Source organism: Vombatus ursinus, unplaced genomic scaffold, assembly GCF_900497805.2.
Source record: "Vombatus ursinus unplaced genomic scaffold, bare-nosed wombat genome assembly UNPS02014817.1, whole genome shotgun sequence".
In the NCBI taxonomy this organism is placed as follows: Eukaryota; Metazoa; Chordata; class Mammalia; order Diprotodontia; family Vombatidae; genus Vombatus; species Vombatus ursinus.
In genome coordinates this window covers 390,010-409,897 of record NW_020954595.1, presented here as the reverse complement: position 1 = coordinate 409,897, position 19,888 = coordinate 390,010, and the positions used below count along the sequence as shown (strand labels likewise).

The 19,888-nt window shown below is 43.6% G+C and overlaps 1 protein-coding gene across 1 annotated transcript in view; it reads left to right on the top strand.

Moving 5' to 3' along the window:
* Positions 1–19,888, top strand: part of SCN10A (sodium voltage-gated channel alpha subunit 10) — a 92,817-nt gene that overhangs the window by 60,127 nt on the left and 12,802 nt on the right. The window contains exons 17-22 of the mRNA XM_027835806.1: positions 3,329–3,679; positions 5,343–5,816; positions 11,145–11,268; positions 13,549–13,703; positions 15,765–15,938; positions 18,061–18,183. Of these exons, the coding sequence (XP_027691607.1) occupies positions 3,329–3,679; positions 5,343–5,816; positions 11,145–11,268; positions 13,549–13,703; positions 15,765–15,938; positions 18,061–18,183 (1,401 nt within the window). The remainder of the gene's footprint in view (positions 1–3,328; positions 3,680–5,342; positions 5,817–11,144; positions 11,269–13,548; positions 13,704–15,764; positions 15,939–18,060; positions 18,184–19,888) is intronic.

The window sequence follows — 19,888 nt, the reverse complement described above, 5'->3', positions numbered from 1 at the left end:
CCATTTGGAGTTTTCTTGGCAGAGATACTGGAGTGGTTTGCCATTTCCTTCTCTAGCTCATTTTTACAGAAGAAGAAACTGACGCAAGCAGGGTTAAATGACTTTCCCAAGGTCACACAGCTAGTAAGTATCTGAAGCCAGATTTGAACTCATGAAGGGGACTCTTCCTGGTTCCAAGCCCAGTGCTTTATCCACTGTGCCTCCTAGCTTCCCTTGCAAACTATAAATGCTAATTATTCATAATAACAGTTCATATTTATGCGACAGATAGAGGCTTTCAAAGCACCTACCTTAGAACAACCTTCAGAAGTAGAATGAACATTAGACTGGGTGACAGAAACGTTGGGTTCAAACCCCAATTCTTCTCCCTCCAATCTGCAAGGCCCTGGATGATGCCTTCAGCCTGACTGGGCCCCGTGTCCTTGTCTGTCAAATGAGGGGGGTGAGCTCAGTGGCCTCAGAGACCCCTGACAGCTAGTCTCCAGCTAGGATCCTATCATCCTTTCTTTCTAGGTGAGTCTAAGAGAGATTGAGGAGCATCCTTGCGGTCACACAGCTAGTGAGTGTTGAGAGGTCCCCAGCTGGGTCATTATGAATGTTTCAAGGTTGTGTTTTTGATGCTGTCCAGGAACTGATATCAGAAAACATTAGGAAAACCAGGATACTAGGAACTCCCAACAGAAGTCACTTGACAATAAGTGAAGTGGGTCCACTGAAGAGCTTGGAAGGGCCTCCAAGCCCATAGTAGAGGGGATGGTCTCTGAGCAAGGCAGGCCCCAGGGAGGGTCATGAGTGTGACATGAATCTGTAGCACAGCTAACAGAAGGCCACTTGTGGCAAGTGGTCCCAGGAGGAGCTGAGGTGGCTCTGCAGCAGCTTTGGGCCCCTGGGCCTGTTCAGATACAGAGATTGGGGCAGTGGAAAGGGCTCTGGACTAGCGGTCAAGAAGACCTGGGTTTGAATCCTGCCTCTGACATGTACTAGCTGTGTGACCCTGGGCAAGTCCCTTAACTCTTCAGAGCCTCAGTTTCCTGATTGTAAATTGTAAAATAAAGATAATAATACCACCAATACCTACTTCCCAGGGTTGTGGTGAGGCTCAAATGTTTGTGAACCTTAAAGTACTATGAATGAATGAATGAATGAATGAGCATTTATTAAGCATTTAAGCCAGGCACTGTGCTAAGCACTGGGCCTACACAGAATTCAAGCAAACACAACATTCTCTGTCCTCAATGGGCTTACATTCTAATGGGGGAAGGCAACCTTTAGAAGGGGATAGAGATGGTGCTTGTGGTGGTACAGTTTGGAAATGACCAGAAAGTGACATGGGGGCCTGGTTCCAGGCAAGATAAGATGGAAACTCACATATCAGAACCCAGAATGATGGGTCTAATCCAGGTAGATGACCAGAGTGCAGGTGGCAAGGTTTGGGGAGCAACCAGAAGGTATATAAATGGCATCTTTACCATCATCATCATCATTGTTGTTCTGAGACCTCACCCCATTACCCTAAGGGACTATTGAGGAACTCTAGGCATAAGAAATGCAATATGAATCAATAGCTCCCTTCCCTGACCTCACACATGGCTAGTGCTATTTTCTAACTGATGCATTTGTGTGTCTAATTTTCTTAGAATCATCCATTTAGAGCTTCAAGGTCCCACAAAGGTCATCATTATCCAATCTCCTCATTTTACAGATGAAGAAACTGAGGCTTAGTGAAGGAAAGTGACTGGCCTATTCTTGGTCACGCAGGTAGAAAGTGGCAGAGCCGGGGTCCCCTCTGTGGCCACTTCCAAAGCTCTTCTCTCTTCCCTTGCTTTCTCAAGGAAAGGGGCTGCTAGGCTTTGTTTGTCTCTATATGCCACAGCACAGGGCTCAGAACCCAGGGAACACTTCATAGATGGGTGCCGATAAAATGAGGGGTTTAGGATAAACAACATTTAAGGTCCCCTGCAGTCCCAATTTGCTGATCCGCAGCTATCTAGAGATCTAGGCCTTAGGTTCTGAATTGTTTCTGCCAGTCTGAGGGATAGGTTTGCTTTGACTCCTCCACAAACTCTGGCCATCTGCCTTGCCCCCTCCCCCAACAACCTTGTACCCAAAGGCACATATTCACAAGAGAACTGGGGGGTGGGGGAGGGTGATCATGGAACAGAGAGTAGCGAGGTGACCCATAGAATGGCTGAAACCCATGACTCTGGCCTTGTTAGCCCCTAAGCCACCAGCCACAGACTGGAAACATGGGAGTCATGGGAACTTGATCTCATATATGCCCAGTTAAGCCTAGGAGACATTTTCGAAAAAAAATGACTGAATTCCTGATAACAGACATTGATTAAAGGACTCCTCTATGCAAGGCATTGTTCTGGTTGTTGGGAATATAAAGGCAAAGCCAGAATTGTCTCTGTCCACCAGGAGCATGCAACATCCACATAAATGAGGGCACATGATATACACACAAAGTTATACAAAGGAACCTTAAGAGGAAGAGCAAGGCCTGACTCTGGGAGGAATGAGGAAAGGCCTCAAGTAGGAGTCAAGGTCTGAGCCGTGCCTTGAAAGAACCTGGGATGCTAAGAGGCAGAAGGGTAGAGAGTCTGCATTTGAACTATGAAGGGTGACCCGTTCGGGGCACACAGGTGGGATGTCATAGCCAGGGAATCGGCTGCCGCCAGATTGACTAGAGGGGAGAGTGTGTGAAGGGGAATGATGTGAAACAAGACTGGAAAGGTGGCACCCAAAGGTTATTCATTCTAAAAAACACTTCAGCTGCAGAATAGTCTTCTCCAGGAAGCTTTCCCTAACCCCTCTTAATCCCAGTGCCTTCTTCTTTGAACTACTTCCTGTTTATCCTGGGTATATTTTGTTTTGTATATTTTTGTTTGCATGTTGTCTTCTCCAGTAGATTGTAAGCTCCTTGAGATCAGGGGCTGTCTTCTACCTCTTTTTGTGTCCCCAGTGTTTAGTACAGTGCCTGATTCATAGTAGTCTCTTAGGAAACGCTTATTTTTGGATTTTTGATTGATCAATTGATTAACAAAGCTGACACTAATAAGCCGCTCTGAAGTTTTCAGAGGGTTTTGTATACATTTTCTCACTTTAACAGATATCATTATCTTCATTTGACAAATGAGGAAACTGAGGCTCACAGAGGTTCATGACAGCTAAGCCATATAAAGATTTGGTCCCAGGTCTCAAAGTTAAAGTCTTGCTCAGCCCACTCTCTCTCAAGGGTAATGGCTTCATTGAAGATTTGGGGGCATTTGAGTAGATGATAATGAAACTGAGTTAACCTCCCCCCCATGTTTCTGCTTTTCTCCAGCTGAGGGTCTTCAAGCTAGCCAAGTCCTGGCCAACCTTGAACAATCTCATCAAGATCATTGGCAACTCTGTGGGAGCCTTGGGCAACCTCACCCTGATCCTAGCCATCATCGTCTTCATCTTTGCCGTGGTTGGAAAGCAGCTATTTGGAGAGAGCTACAATCGACTCCGTAATGATGTCACAGGGCAGCTGCCTCGTTGGCATATGTGTGACTTCTTCCATTCTTTTCTCATTGTGTTCCGAATCCTCTGTGGGGAATGGATCGAGACCATGTGGGACTGTATGCAAGCGTCTGAGATGTACATGTGCCTCATCGTCTTCTTAATGGTGATGGTGCTGGGGAACCTGGTGGTAAGTGGCCAGATCCCATTTAAAGGGGTTCACATCCTCCCTTGTAAACATATCTCCTGGGCTGCAAAGCTGGCTCAATGGTGTCCTAGTAACTCTCTGGATTTTCTATCCAAATATTCATGTCCAGGATTTCAACCATTTCTTCTTTCCCTTTTATAGATGAAGAACCCACTGCCCATAGGGGTTAATAATGCACCCAGCCCTGAGCTGCATTCAAACCCACATCCTCTGACTCCAAAGCTGACCATGTTTCCACCACTCTGGTTGTTCCTCCATCTCCATCCTCTGAAACCTCTCAGTGGCCTTAGACATTTCAGATTGCTTTCCTGACACTCTTTCCCACCTTAGCTTTGGAGAATTGGCCTTTCATGGTTCTTCTCCTACCCCTTTGATGATTTCTTCTTTGCTATTTTTTCATTAATGTCCCCCTTAAATGTAGGTATATCCACATTGCCTGGGTCCTTCTTCTCTACAAGTGAAATCAATTTTCCTGCAAGCCTAAAAATGTGGTATCTAATATTAAGAACAGTACTCTTGATGTGATAATAATAATTAAAAGGATTTCCCCCTTTTAGATTTTGCCAGGTGCTTTGCAAATATTATCTAATACGATATTCACAATGACCCTGTGAAATAAGAATTATAGGAAATGGGGTATTGACATATATCCTACCCTACAGGAAAATAGAAGGGGTAGGGGAAAACAGAAGGTGGGGAGAGATAGAAGGGAGGGCAGATTAGGGGAAGGGGTATACAGAAAGCATGCCATCTTGGAGTGGGGGGAGTGATGAGATGGGAACTCAAAATCTTGGGGAAATAAATGTTGAAAACTAAAAATAAATAAATTTTAAAAATAATTAAAAAAACACGTACACAATGACCCTGTGAGGTAGGTGCTATTACTATCCCCATCTGACAAATGAGGAAGCTGAGGTAGGCAGAGGTTAAATAAGCTTCATAGGGTCACACAACAAGGAAGTATCTGAGGCCGTCCGGAAATGGTGCTCTGATCACCATACTGCCTTCTTTGCTCTCTTGCTCTCAGTTCAAACCTCCAATCACCAGGGCTCTGCTGCTCAGCAGAGTCATGAAAACAATCAAAATTTCACACCAATTGTGCTGTGTGATATGGTAACAAGTTTTTCTCAGCACCATGATGTCCCCTGTGATTCAGGCCAGGCAGAGGACAGGAAAGCTGTCCTCTCAGTTTGCTCCCTCAGCTTGTGTCAGTACAGCCTTGAATGATCAGCTAGGTGGCACAGCGGATAGAACCATGGTCCTGAAATCAGGAAGTCCTGAGTTCAAATCCAGCCTTAGATACTTATTAGCTATGTGATCCTGGACAAGTCATTTACCCTCTGTCTGCCTCAGCTTACTCAATTGTATAATGGGGATGATAATAGCACCTACCTCCCAGTACTGCAGTGAGAATCAAATGAGATACTGTTTGTACAGCACTTAGGACAGTGCCTGGCACATGGTAAACACTATAGAAATGTTAACTACTTTTAATGTCCTTTCCCATTTTGCCTCATTTTCAGCTGGTAGCTGCCCTCACCAGGGTACTGCAGAGCTAAGGAACATGTTCTACAATCTACAAATCCATGGCTGACTTGGAAAATTGTGGTCCAGCTAATTCTCTTTTCTCTCTCCTCATCTCCAGGTCCTCAACTTGTTCATTGCCTTGCTGCTGAATTCCTTCAGTGCTGACGACTTAGCCTCAGAAGATGACGGAGAACTGAACAAACTCCAGATAGCCCTGGCCAGGATTCAAAAGTTCACGCATCTCATAGCGCAGGCCATTCGGGACTTCTGGGGCAGAAAGCTCAGGACTTCAAAAGCCAAAGAGGAGAAGCAGAAGGCAATGGTGAAGATGGCCCTCTTGGAATCAGGAGCCCCAAACCACGTGGCTGCCCAGGTGCTCACCAATGTCGGGAGTGTCAAAGATAACCCAGCTCCCAATGGGCTGGCCTTGGAGTTAACCATGTGCCCCATGAATGACCATGGAAATGTTATGGTAAATAGCAACATGGAGATCTCAGTCCCAATGGCAGTGGCAGAATCTGATATTGAAGATGAGGAGGAGGAGGAGGAGGAGGAGGAGTCAAATGTGGCATTAGAAGTGGCTCCAAAACAGGTGAAGAATTTTCATTTGGGGCATCTGTAAAATGATGAGAGGGAAATCTCCATGTCTTTCTGTTTCAATTTCAAAAGAATTCATATATACATATCTCTATATATATATATATATATATGTACAGAGAGAGAGAGAGAGAACATGCTTTACCATTCCCCAGGTATAGTTAAGGGGTACAGTGGTTACAGTGCTGGAGTCAGCAAGACCTGAGTTTAAATATGGCCTCAACAACTGACTAGAGTTGTGTGACCCTGGGCAAGTCACTTGCTTCTATCTACCTCCATTTCCTTACCTGTTAAATGGAGATAACAATAATAACCTATCTTCCAAATGGAGATAACAATAATAACCTATCTTGTTGTGAGGCAAATGAGATAATTTATAAAGTGCTTCACAAGCCCTAAACCACTACACAAATGAGAGTTCTTATTATTCCTATAACTACTACTCTTACCATTATTGTGTTATCTCTAACACTTAGCATGGTGCTTGGAATATATAATAAGATAACATTGTACAGTATAGGACCTGTGACTTCACCTGTAGGCAGTCATAGCTATGAATCTGAAGCTTGGAAAGGGAAGGCAGAGAAATATGAGAGGCACCTATGTCAAGGTGGGAGCTGAAGCTTAGAGAACAAATGAGTTTGCCAAAGGAGAGAGTAGAGGAAAGGGTGAAGGACAGACATTTGGGGATAATAATAATAATAATGATAGTGAGCATTTATATGCTTTATAATGTCATCACAACAACCTTGGGAGGAGGTCAGTGTTGTCATTATTCCTATTTACAAATGATGAAACTGGGGCAGACAGGTTATAAATGACTTGCTCAAAATCAAAGCTAGTGTCTGCAGCGATACTTGAACACAGGACTTTTTGAATTCAGCATTCTCCCACTGCCCCACAGGTGCCTACATTTAGAGATCATTTGCCATAAGGGATTAAGAAAGGATCATCTGGATTAAGGGAAAGAAAGAGAAGAGGTCAAAGGAAAGTATTGGGTCTCTGTAGCCAAAGGAAGAGCGTCTCCAACAAGAAAGGAGTGGTGATAGGGGCACATGCCCCAGAGGGCTCAAGGATTACAGAATCCCAGAATTGGAGAGTTGGCAGGGGCCTCTTGGGCTATCTAGCCCTACCTGTATGGGAAGGGATCTCTATTCTAACCCATCTAACGAGAAGTTGGCCAGCCTCTGCTTGACGGCCTCCAAGAAGGGAGGGGCCACCCCCTTGAGAGACAGCCCACTCTCTCTGCCTTGGGACAGCATTGTTAGCTAATTTTGCTTTTTCTGACAGCAAGTTTAAATCTGTCTCTTTGCAATTTCCACCCATGGTGTCCTGGGCTCCAGAAGTGGGTCAATGTTGTTCTAGGAACTCTCCAGTTTATCAATGTCACCCTTAAACGGTGGTGCAAAAAACCCGGACACACTAGTCCTGATGAGGAGGTCTGACCACGGTAGAAAGTAGTGGAACCATCACCTCCTTTTTACTGGAGTCAATGCCTCTTCCCAGTGTAGTTCCAAGGTCTCGTTAGACTTGGGGGCTGTTTCATCACACAGCTGACTCATCTTGAGCTTTTAGTCCACTAAAACTCCCAGGTTCTCTTCAGAATGACTACTATCCATCCGTGCCTTCCCTATCCTATATTTATGGAACAGATCTTTGGTACTCAAGAGTAAGCCTTTACACTTGTCTCCACTAAGTTTCATCTGATGAGATTCAGCCCAGTGCTCTAGCCTGGCAAGATCTGCTGGGATCCTGACTTTTGTCATCCACTGTTTTAACTCTCCTCCTAAGGTTTGTGTGATCTGCATATCTGATTAAAATGTCATCGATGCCTTTATCTAAATTTAATAAAAATTGTGACAGCACAGGGCCAAGTACAGATCCTGGGGTACTGCACTGGAGACCTCCTGCCACATCAATAATGGACCATGAATACCCAACAACTTGTGAATCCATCTTACTGTTCTATTGTTGAATTCCCATCTCTCCATCATCTCCTCAAGAATAGTGTGAGATAGGCAGCTAGGAGGTGCAGAGGATAAAATACTGGACCTAGAGTCAAGAAGACCCGAGTTCAAATCCTGCCTCAGATATTTACTATCTGGGCAAATCACTTAGCCTCTGTCTGCCTCAGTTTTCTCATCTATAAAATGGAGATAATCATAGTACCTGCCTCCCAGGGTTTTTGTGAGGAACAAATGAGACAGTATTTGTAACGTGTCTTCTTAACCTTAAAGCACTATATAAATGCTAACTATTATCATTATCATTGTTATTTGTCATTATCATTATTACTTTATAAAAAAAGCCTTTTGAAAATGTGGGTAAACTATATCCACAGCATCAGTTTCATCTATTTATTTAGTAATCCATCAGAAAATGAAAATTTGGTTGGTTGGGCATGATTCCTCCTTGATGAAGCCAAGCTGGTTCTTTGGAATAACCACTTCCCTTCCTAGGTATTGACCAAGCATCTCTTTAAGCACTCTTTCTGGGATTTTCTCAGGAATTGAAGACCTTACTGGCCTATAGCTTGCAGACTTTGTTTACTTCCCCCCTTTTTTTTGAAAACCAATACATTTGCCTTTCTCTGGTCTTGTACTACCCCTCCTATTGACCATGAACTTTCAGAGGCCATTGCACTGGTTCAGCCATCACACCTGCCACATCTTCTCACACAGGAGAACAAGGTTCATCTAACCCAGGAGACTATCTCTTTCCTTATAACAATGATCAGTTCATAGTCTTTTTGGTCTGCCATTTGCAATATAAAGGTCATTCTCCTTTGAAGAGAAAACAGAAACAAATGAAGACACTCTGCCTTCTCTCCAGTGTCAGGTACCATGGTCTCATCCAAACCAAGCAAAAGTCCTAGCTCTTCTTTGATCTTCCTTTTTCTTCCAGTATAACTAAAAAGTCATTGTATTTGGTGACTAAGAAGTCTTAGGTAATGCAGAATGGGGCAGGGGGTGTCAGATTCTAGGGCACTGAGAAAAGAGTGGCTAGTGAAGTAGAGATATTTTTTTCAAGAATCACTTAATCATAGGTTACACCCTTGATAAAGAGGGCTAGATATGTTTGGCATTACTGGCCCTCTGCCAGTCTGGTGAGTGGTAACTACTATGTCCCAAAGAGTTGGTCAGTGAAAGGAACAAGAAGAATGGGACAGGAGCAAAGCTGATACGAAAGGATCTTTTTTAGGTTTCAGTTGACCTGAGCACATTGAAGCCAGATGGGGAGGAGTCAGTGGGGGAGGGGAAATTGAAGGTGCCTGGGGAGAAAAAGAGATCAGGACTAGAACAAGGTCCTGTGGGTGGGTCAAGGGGAATTCTTCTGTCCTCCTCTTTCATCTACCTGCCGACTTCACAGCCCACTTTTTCTGTAAGTGGGAACAACATCTTGGGCTCTGATAGATGAGCTTTGTCTTCCTCATGAAAGAGGTCAAAGAGGAAAGTGTGAGTGATGATCTGAGAAGCTTTGAAGGATATGGTTTGTTGAGAGCTCTCATGCAATGGCCTCTATCTTCACGTTTGTTTAAATTGTATTCATATAAGAACTTTCTCTAGGGATTTGAAACCCAGTTTCTTGGGGTTTCAGACCACAGGGCTGACCCTGAAGATGGATGATCACTGGGCTTCTTTCCTATTAGGAAGTCCCCCTGCAAGAAAAAGGAAGGCTCCAGGAGAACCAACATCACCTCATGTCTGAGACGTCTTCTGAAGATTTAGCCTTGTACCTGGATAAGCAATGGAAGGATACTCAATCGGGTGGCAGCCCCACAGAGGTAACACGGGATGCGGTGACACTGGGGCTGAAGGCTGACCAGTCTGACTGCCTGGCACCAGTGCTATTTAACCCTCTGCTTTCCTTCACTGAGTAGGGGCACAGGCAAAAAGCGCCCTTCCCTGAAGTCAGAGTTGCCCAGGGCCAGGAGAGTTCAGCCTGCCTTAGAGACAGAAAACAGATTTGAGCCTCATCAGAGTTTTGGTGCTGGCATATGTTCAGGATCTGGGCTTGGGGAGTGAGGGAGAGAAAGAATGATGCAAGAGGGGGATGGGCTGAGAAAGTTGGACTTTTGGAGAAGCAGGCAAGGAGAAACTGAGGACGGTAGTCAAGTTTGGACATTTTCCGTTTTCCTCACTTCACCTTTCTTTTACCTAAGGATCAATCAATCAAAAAGCATTCATTAAAATGTCTACTGTATGTAGGCTAAATGCTGGGGAGAGAATGACAAAAATGAAATGACTCCTGTCCTCAAGAGTCTTACATGGGGGAGAGGTGATCAGAAAATAAATAGGTATATTAAAGATACATAAGATATCCATATACAATAATAACCACATTAAAGATACAATTATAAGTATAAAGATATACATATGTAATAATGTGTAAATTAAAGATACAATGGCATACAGTTATCCATATATAATAAGTATATTAAAGATACAGACAATAATAGACATGACAATGGTATAAAACTATCTATATATAATAATAAGTATATTAAAGATATGATAATAGGCTTATCAATGGTATAAAGATATACATATTAAAGAAACATATAATAATAGACATATTAATAGTATGAAGATTCCATATGCAATAATGGGTATGTTAAAGATACATACAATTGGCATAGTAACAGGCATAAAGATACCCATGTATATGAAACAAAAAGAATATTAAAGATCCATACAAAGTTGATACAAGGTAACCTTAGAGTAGAAGGTCCTAGTTGCTGGGGGGTGGGGGGTGGGGATCCAGAAAGGCTTCATGTAGAAGGCAGATCCTCAGTTGAGGAAATCAAAACCAAGTATTTATAAAGCTCCTACTACATACTGACCACTGTGCTAAGTGCTGGGTACACAAATAGGAGAAAGAAAAACAGTGCCTGCCCTCTAGGAGCTTGTGATCTAATAGACACAAAAGGAAGGTGAAAAGGGGGGAGGGGAAAGTACTTAACAGAAGGGCATGATGGTGGTGGAGTCAATCCAAGCAGTGCAGCTGGTGGGAAATGAAGAACTGTCTGGGTTTCTCAGTCCTCTTTAAATGGGGGCTTTGGGAGGAATCTTTGCTCAATTCTCCCACCCTCCAATCAGTGGGGTAGGGGCAGGAGGGTGCTGAAGAGATGAAAGTATCAAAGCTTGGTGATAATGAATCTAGGCTTTGCTGCTTGCTGCTTGTGTGACCCTGGGCAGGAGACCTCCCCTCACTGGGCCTCAGTTTCTTCCCGAATGAGTTGTGCTAGCAGATGCCTGAGGTGCCTTCATCATCTGGTGCTCTGTGACCGTAGGATTCACTGGTCTGTGCTTTTGTCCTACAGAAAGGAGATGTCACGAGTTGTTCTGAAGGCAGCACTGTGGACATCCCTGATCCGGAGATAATACTAAAGAAAATCACGGATCTTAGCGAGATCTTGGAGGAGCCTGAGGATTGCTTCACAGAAGGTCAGTAGTTGGTTTCCTTTGAGTACCTGGCTAGCCCCTGAGCTAATCTTTTCTCTTTGATCTATCCTTCAATTGGGTTTGTTCCAGGTTACGGAGGGAAAGTTAATTAACATACCTTCAAACACTGGCCGGCTTCCTTCTTCCCATCATCAAAAAGGCTGTATTCTCCTAATCTCACTTGGTGCTAAGTTGGGCATCATACCTAGAAAGTGACACAGATACAGAAAACTTCCAATCTAATCCAGGTACATGAACACAGCATTAGCATGACTGGGATACAAAGATGGAAGGGAACCCCCAAGTTTCTCCAGTTCTTCAGTCTGCTACATCCCCAAATCAGTTGGGATGTCCAAACTCCTAGGTTTCTTTGGCCTTCATCTTGGCAAGCTTACCCCACAAAATAATGACACAGAAGAGGTATTTAATACGGACTAAAAGAATATAACCTATGAGGGAATCCACAGCTCTGTAACGAACATATTGATTCAGCAGCAGTTGAAATACCAAGTATATGGTCCATCAAGGGAATCATAAGCTCATCAACAATGAATTAACTCAATAATGACTCCTATTTAATAAAAGCAGATCACTTAATAATAATATGAGAAATATGAGGCATACAATTATTCACCTGAAGAGATAAGCACTGAGTTATAAATCCACACCTGTCCTAAACCCAGAAGAATATGCCAGGACATGAGTTAAGACTTCTCAATATCTCACAAGGGAAAAGACAGAGATGGAGGGCAGGTTGGGGAAAAGGGGAATGGTGAAAAGGAGAAGAGGAGAGAGGGCAGAGACAAAGACACAGAGACACAAATCCACTCTGTGAGAGCTGGAAAAGACCTCAGAGGTCACATAATGCAACCTATGCCTTAAAAACAATCCTCTATGTCATCCACTACACATGGTCATCCACCCTGTTTGGAGCCCTTCCACTGGAGGCAGCACACTGTACTTTGGGTCAGCTCCAATCCTTAGGAAGTGGTTTTGTTTTGCTTGACATCAAGCTTGAATGGCCTCTTTCCAACCTTCCACCATCATTCTAGATTCTGCTCTCTGGGTCCCAGCAGAACAAAACTATTCCCACTTCCTCATGACTACCCTTCTGTTACTTGAAGCCAGCTCTCATGTCCCACCCTGAGGCCTCTCCAGGTCACACAGCCCTACTTCCTTCCACTGGTTCTCACCACCCCAAAACTCAAGACTAGCTGTCTGGATGCTTATCATTGTCCTCAAAAATGTGGTGCCCATAACTCCCAGTGTGGTTCAGCTAGGACAGAGTACCAAAGAACTATCTTCTTATTTCTGGAAACTGTCCCTCTCTTAGGGCATAGCTTGGGGCAGCTAGGTGGCTGAATTATGGAAGACTCAGCTTCCTGAGTTCAAATCTGGCCTCTAACACTAACTGTACAACCCTGGGCAAGTCACTTAACCCATTTTAACTCAGTTTCCTCATCTGTAAAATGAGCCAGAAAAGGAAATGGCAAACTACTCCAGTATCTTTGCCAAGAAAAACCCAAATGGGGTCACAAAGAGTCAGACATGACTAAAAAAAAAAAAATGACTGAAAGTGCCTCTCTTAATCAAAATCATAATCAAAGTAGCATTTCAGTAGCCATGTCACACCTTTGACTCATATTGACCTTGCAATCCACTAAGACCCCCAGAACTTTTTAGATAAACCATGCCTTGGGGGCAGCTAGGTGGCGTAGTGGATAGAGCACCGGCCCTGAAGTCAGGAGGACCTGAATTCAAATCCGGCCTCAGACCAAACACTTGACACTTACTAACTGTGTGACCCTGGGCAACTCACTTAACCCCAATTGCCTAAAAAAAAAAAAAAAGGATAAACCATGCCTCCCCCTTCTTATGTTTATGAAGTCAATTTCTTGGACCCAAGTCTAAGACCTTACATTTATCCCTTTTTAATTTCATCTTATTCAATTCAGTCCAATGCTCTAGACTGCTAAAATCTTTTTAGAAGCCCTGAATTTAGAGTCAGAGGACCTAGCTACTTACCATCTCCTTTTCCTTGGCCTCAGTTTCCTCATTTGTAAAATAAGGGTCCCTTCCAACTCCATAGCTATGATCCTATGAATAATGAGAGGCAGAATTGGGAAGGGATTGGAACTCAGCTCCTCTGGAAGGCCTTGCCTAAAGCATAGCAGCCAGGGTATCTGAATCTTGGTTGTGGGTAATGGAGTGGGGAGTTGGAGACGGGGAGATTGGCTGGCTACCATGTTGTATGCCCCACTGCAATGACTTCTCTTCTTGCAGACTGCATTAGGCTCTGTCCGTGCTGCACAGCAGACACAGGGAGGTTTCCTGGATCTCTCTTCTGGAACCTGAGGAAGACCTGCTATCATATTGTGGAACACAATTGGTTTGAGAGTTTTATCATCTTTATGATTCTGCTGAGCAGTGGAGCCCTGGTAATTGGAGGTTTGAATTGAGAGCAAGGGAGGCAGTGTGGTGAACAGAGTACTGTTTCCTGAAGTCAGACTGAATTCATAACTAAGCATTTATTGAGCAAGGACACTGTGCCAGGCATTGCCCTAAGAACTGTAGACACAAAGACAAAACAAAACCATTTCTGCCCTTCCAGAACTTCCATTCTAACCCAAAAGATGGGAAGGGAAGGTAATAAGCATTTATTGAGCACCTACTATGTGCCGTGTACTGTGTTGAGCACTTTATATCCTTACAACAACCTAGAAATTTAGGTACTATTATTATTGCCATTTTACAGTTGAGAAAACTGAGACAAACAGAAGTTAATATGCCCAGGGTCACACAACCAGTAAGTATTTGAGGCAGGATTTGAATTCAGGTCTTGCTGACTCCAGTCCCAGTCAGTATTCTATTCACTATACCACCTCATTGCCTGTTGAAAGCAAGAGTGTGAATTCATGAAACAGAGTGGAAAATAGTCAATTTTTTTTTTATTTGTCTTGGTTGAGACCTGTGATTGCATCAATGGGATGTAAGGAGGGGATACTGAGGCAGATTGGCAGCTCCTCCAGAACTGACAATTTCCTGTCCTTCAGAGTTGCTTGAGCCAGAAGTTCAAAGTCTTGCTCTGGGTCCTACAGTAAGTGCTGGGGACCAGATTTGCACCCGAGGTTCCCTAAACTCCAGCCCTTTCTCCACTCTTTCTGTCCCCCTCCTCTCTCTCTTTTCCTCCTGATGCTGAAGCCTGCCAATCCTCTGGGACACAGCCCCTGTCCCCCTAGGGTGTTTCTTGAATGAAGTTAGCCCAGTTGTAGCTATCTGGGGACCTGAGCCATTCACCAATGCCCAATGTTCCTCATACATTTGCAATGAGTTCAGTTTCCTTTTTGATAAGAAAATGTAGAACCAAAACAAAACAAAACAAAACAAACAAAAAAACAAAAAATGAAAAACAAAAAATTGGGCCAGTCCCATAGTGAGAGTGAGGAATGACCAGTACACAGTCAATCAATATCCATCCCCTCATTGTCCAGACAAGTAGAAGGAGTCCCCCAGCACATGGGATGAAGCCCTTATAAGGAGAACCACAGGAAATGGGGACAAGAGCAGCATAGGATGACAACACACAGATGCGTTGAGATTTGCATTGGTAGAAGAAACATCCACATTGGTGAGAACCCCAATTTGTTCAAGTGTCAAAATTTTGAAGTTGGTTTTCATTAAATCAAGCAGGCTACAATTCTTAATAAACTCCTTTTGGCTCATTTCCAGTCTGAGAAAACCTGAGAAAGGTAGCCTGGTGCAATAGAAACAGCACTAGGTTTGGAGTCAAAAGACTTGGGTTCAAAACCTTCTGCTGTTACTTAATACCTGTATGACCATGGACAAGCCACTTGCATCTTCCTCAGTTTCCTGTCCTGTAAATTTCCTGTCCTGTAAATCTATGTTCCTAGCAAGGCTGTTGATCTTTTCTGCATCTTGGACCCCCTAGGGTAATCTGATGAAGCCTGTGGACCCCTTCTCAGAATAATGTTTTCAAATACATCAATTAAAATACATGGGATTACAAAGGAAACTGGTTATATTCAAATACAGTTAACCACAAAAAAAAAATTTAAACCAAGTTCACAATCCCAAGGTTAAGAACTCCTGGATCCTGTGAAATGTTCCTTTCATTATTGTTTGCAGGGTTCCCCATGATTGCTTGAATGGAAGCATTTATCCCACCCAGTTCTGATACAATGGCCATTTGGTAACTGAACTGAAATGTATGTATGTATGTATGTATGTATGTATGTATGTATGTATGTATGTATATGCATATATGTGTGTGTGCATATACACACATGGATATGTATGTACAGTATATTCCTATGTATATATGTGTGTATATACGTGTATATGTGCACATACAAAGAGAGAAAGAAAAAAACAGTGCCATCCTAGAAGCTCCTCAGAAAGGGTAAGAGCTAGAATCTCTTGACACTTTTCCACCCAGTGATGATGTGGGTAGGCATATCGTCTGTCTCTCTTCATTGCAGGCTTTTGAAGATGTTTATCTGGAGAAAAGGCGCACACTCCAAGCCATCCTGGAGTTTTCTGACCTGGTGTTCACCTACATCTTCATCCTTGAGATGCTGCTAAAGTGGGTGGCCTATGGTTTCAAGACCTACTTCACCAATGCCTGGTGCTGGCTGGACTTCCTCATCGTGGATGTGAGTGCAGCCCTCCTGGCCCCTCCCCTCCCATGGTGGGGTGGCACAGAAAGGCTGCTGAGATAAAATCACAAGTTGAGGGGGCCCCTTTCCAAGACTTCTGGGGACTAGCCCCCACCACATCTCTAGGGACAAAAGAGAGACTGCAGCTGGCAGATGGATGAGATGGGGAACACTGTCAACTCTTTGAAACATCTGAGGGCTTCGTGCTGAGGCAGTGTCTATTACTCACAGGCCCTTATTTCCTCGTTCAGAGAGAATTGAGAGCCCTGTGTGCTTTTTGTTGCTTTTCCGCAGGCCTTCAAATGTCAGGGTGGAGCACAAAGACATCACAAGAGGTGTTCTGTGCTGCTATTGAGTGGGATGTTTTCCTTTTGGAAAAGGTGGGTGGGCAATTGGCACCGGGTTTACAGAAAGAACTCTGGAATGGAAGCTGAGAAAGTCCAGGGCCAGGGACTGGAACCCTTGTTGACTGCTAGATAGGCAAACTTTGGGGAAGAACCCAAGCAACTCAAGCAGATGTTCATGGATTGTTTTGCAACCTACCACACGTCCATCTGGAATCATGAGATTCCAGGATTTACAGCTGGGGGGCCTTAGAGCCCCTGGTCCAACCCTCTCATTTTGACTGTTATTTAGTCATTTCAGCCATGTCTGACTCTTGATGACCCCATTTGGGGTTTTCTTGGCAAAAACACTAGAGCATTTTGCCATTTCCTTCTCCAGCTCATTTTACAGATGATGAAACTGAGGTTCAAAGAGGAAAAAAGATTTGCCCAGGGCCATATAATTATATGTGAGACACAGGACTCATACATAGATTCTCTGATTTTAAATCCAGATCAAAGGAGAATTTATAAAGTATTTCCCATGTGTCCAGCCTGGTGCTTCAGGCCACAAGAATCACAAAATCATTGATTTTCAGTGTTGCTAGAGGCCTCAGTGGACCTGTAGTCCAACCCAAACCTGAAATCTCCCTGGAGAATGACCACCAAGAATCTGCTTGAAGACCTCTGATGGGGGAGAATGCTCTTCCAGAGGCAGCCCATCTGGAGAGGTTCAATTATTAGGTAGACTAACTCTACCTGTCTGCATCTTCCATCTATCCAGTACTTAGCTCTGAGTTTTCTGGAGTCTTTCTTCCACAAGACAAATTGGAGACAGCTACCAGGTCCCTTCTGAGTTTTCCCTTCTATGGGTTAAACACTCCCAGTTAGTTCATCTGATTCTCTCATGGGGTATTCTGCTCCCGTCCCCTTGCCTACCCAGACATGCTCTCTGGACGCTTTCTAGCTTGGAGAGTCTAGTCAACAAGCATTTATTAAGCACCTACTATGTGCTAGACACTGCGCTAAGCACTGAGGATATGAAAAAAGACAAAAATACTTTCTTCCCTCAAAGAGTTTGCATTCTAATGGGAGACACAACATAAAAACAACTACATAGAAACATGATCCATACCGCATAAACTTGGAACCAACCTTAGAGTAAGAGGGAATAGGGACTAGCTTAGACGTGAAGGAAATCAGGAAGTGGAGATGAGTAGGGAGAGAATTCCACTCATTAGGGACAGCTAGATTTGCATCTGACTGGAAAAGAACCTATGAAAATATGAATTTTGGTTCTCTATCTATGCTTTGTTCATCCTCTATTTGGAACCCAAGTGTAAAACTTTACATTTGTCCCTCTTAGCTTTCATTTGATTAGCTTCAGCCCAATGTTTCAGCCTGTTGAGGCCTTTCTGGAGCCCTCCCCTAGCCTGGGGGTGTGCTGGAGCCAGATCATCCTGGTTCATGGAGTCGATGGATGAACATGCAAGTGTGAGCATTTATACCTCAAAAATCAGCAAATGCTACAAGTTAAGGCTTGATTTTTTGTTTTTTGATTGTCTAGACATAAGAAAGTGATGGAAAGTTAACAATGAATTAAAAGTGTTACAGATACACTTTTTCCCCCAAAGAACCAGTTAAACATTTACCAACATACCCCTACATGGTATCTACCGTGTTCCCTCTCACTCCCAGTTCTGTGGGGTTGCTTTTCCTCTTTGTGAAGAAAACTAATTCAAAGAACCAGTTTTGCGCACAGTATGACCTTCTGTAACTTTTCTACCTTCTTTCAGGTTTCGATGATAAGCCTCATAGCAAATACACTAGGCTACTCTGATCTTGGTCCCATTAAATCCCTCCGGACCCTCCGGGCCCTAAGACCCCTGAGAGCACTGTCCCGATTTGAAGGCATGAGGGTAAGACTGAAATGGTAAAATTTGTAAAGATGATCTCCATTCCAAATCGTTCGAAACCCACCGCTTCCTTTCCCCTGGGTTCATAAATTAAGAGCTGAAACAGACCTCAGAGACCACCAGGTCCAATTCCCTTCACTTTTCAGATGAGGAAATTGATCCCCATAGAAATGAAGTGACTGACCCAAGGTCACACAGAGAGCAAACAGACTTAGGGTTCAAACCCAGACCTTCAGACTCCAGATCCAGCACTCTTTCCAGGGTGTCTTTATTGACACAAAACAAGCCTGAAACAGGAAATGGTACTTGTCTAAATCTGGATAAGATAGTTGCTCTTGATTTCTGCTACAGGGAGTGATATCCCACTGGGAAATGTTTAGAAGGATTTCTTAGTCTCTGTCCTGATATCCCCATCAAGTGGGAAATGCCCTTTTGAAAATTAAAATGAATATGTGAATAAAAGTTCCCACCACAGCTGAGTGAACTCTTACCCCTTGAGTGTCTTTTTTCACCCAGGTTGGGACATTTGCATGTTTCATGGAACTTTTAGTTACAGGTCTGAGTACATCATTTAAGTGTCTCCAACAATCTATCTGTAAAAGATGAGGTCAGTGAATGAGAGGCTGCATGGTGTAGTTGGACCTGGAGTCAGGAAGACCTGAGTTCAAATCTAGCCTCAGGGACTCACTGGCTATGTGATCCTGGGCAAATCACTGGAGCTGTCCAAGCTTCAATTTCCTGATTTGCAAAATGGAGATAAGAAGAACCCACCTCCCAGGGTTGTTAAGAGAGTCAGATGAGAAAATGTATGTGAAGCATTCTGCAAACCTTAAGATGTTGTATAGATGCTAGTTATTATGATGGTGACAGTGCCTACATTTTTCTATAGGCGAATACCCTTGGGACTAGGTGGTGCCAGGTCCTCCTGGTCCCTAAAAAAGAGCCGCTTTAAAGGGGTTCCAAAAATGGACCCACATCATAGTCCATTTCCATTCATAGCCATTTATCAAGGCCCTTGTGTATTTACCTTAAGGTCCATATCCAAGAACTGCCCCACCAGACAAATGAGAGCTGCTCTCTCTCAATCACCTTCTAACTAATATTCTCTCTCCAACCACTCTACATGGCACCAGCAGAGGAACCCCAGTAATGTATAGCTCCAATCACATTACTCCTCTGCTCCAAAATCTTCTATAGCTCCCTGTTGCTTAGACAAATTCCAGTTGCCTCATCCTGGCGAGTCCCACCCTCCCTATTCAGTCTTACCTCCTACTTCTCTACATCTGACCCAATCTAATCCAACAAACATCAGGTAAGCACTTTCTACGTGCACACACAACTGACAATGTATCTAAACCAAGCTGCTTGCTGCTGCCCCAAACATTCCTCCACACTTTCCTACCACATCATCTTTGTTCCTGCAAATGTTACACAGGTATTCAGGAGCAGAGCCAAGATACAAAATCACACCTTCTAATTCCTGGCCTAGAGGTTCTTTCTACAATATTGTACTCCTTCCTCATCTTAATAATGAGGGAAGGGGCAGTTCTAACTGATTCAATTATTTCTGAAGTTGTAGTTTTGACTTTTATCAAATAAAGGTTTTTGAAAATTAATTTGATTATACTTCCAGTCTTGAATCAAGCAGCCCTATGTAAATGAGAAACTGCCTAAAACATTTTACAAATCTCAAAACACTATCTAAGTG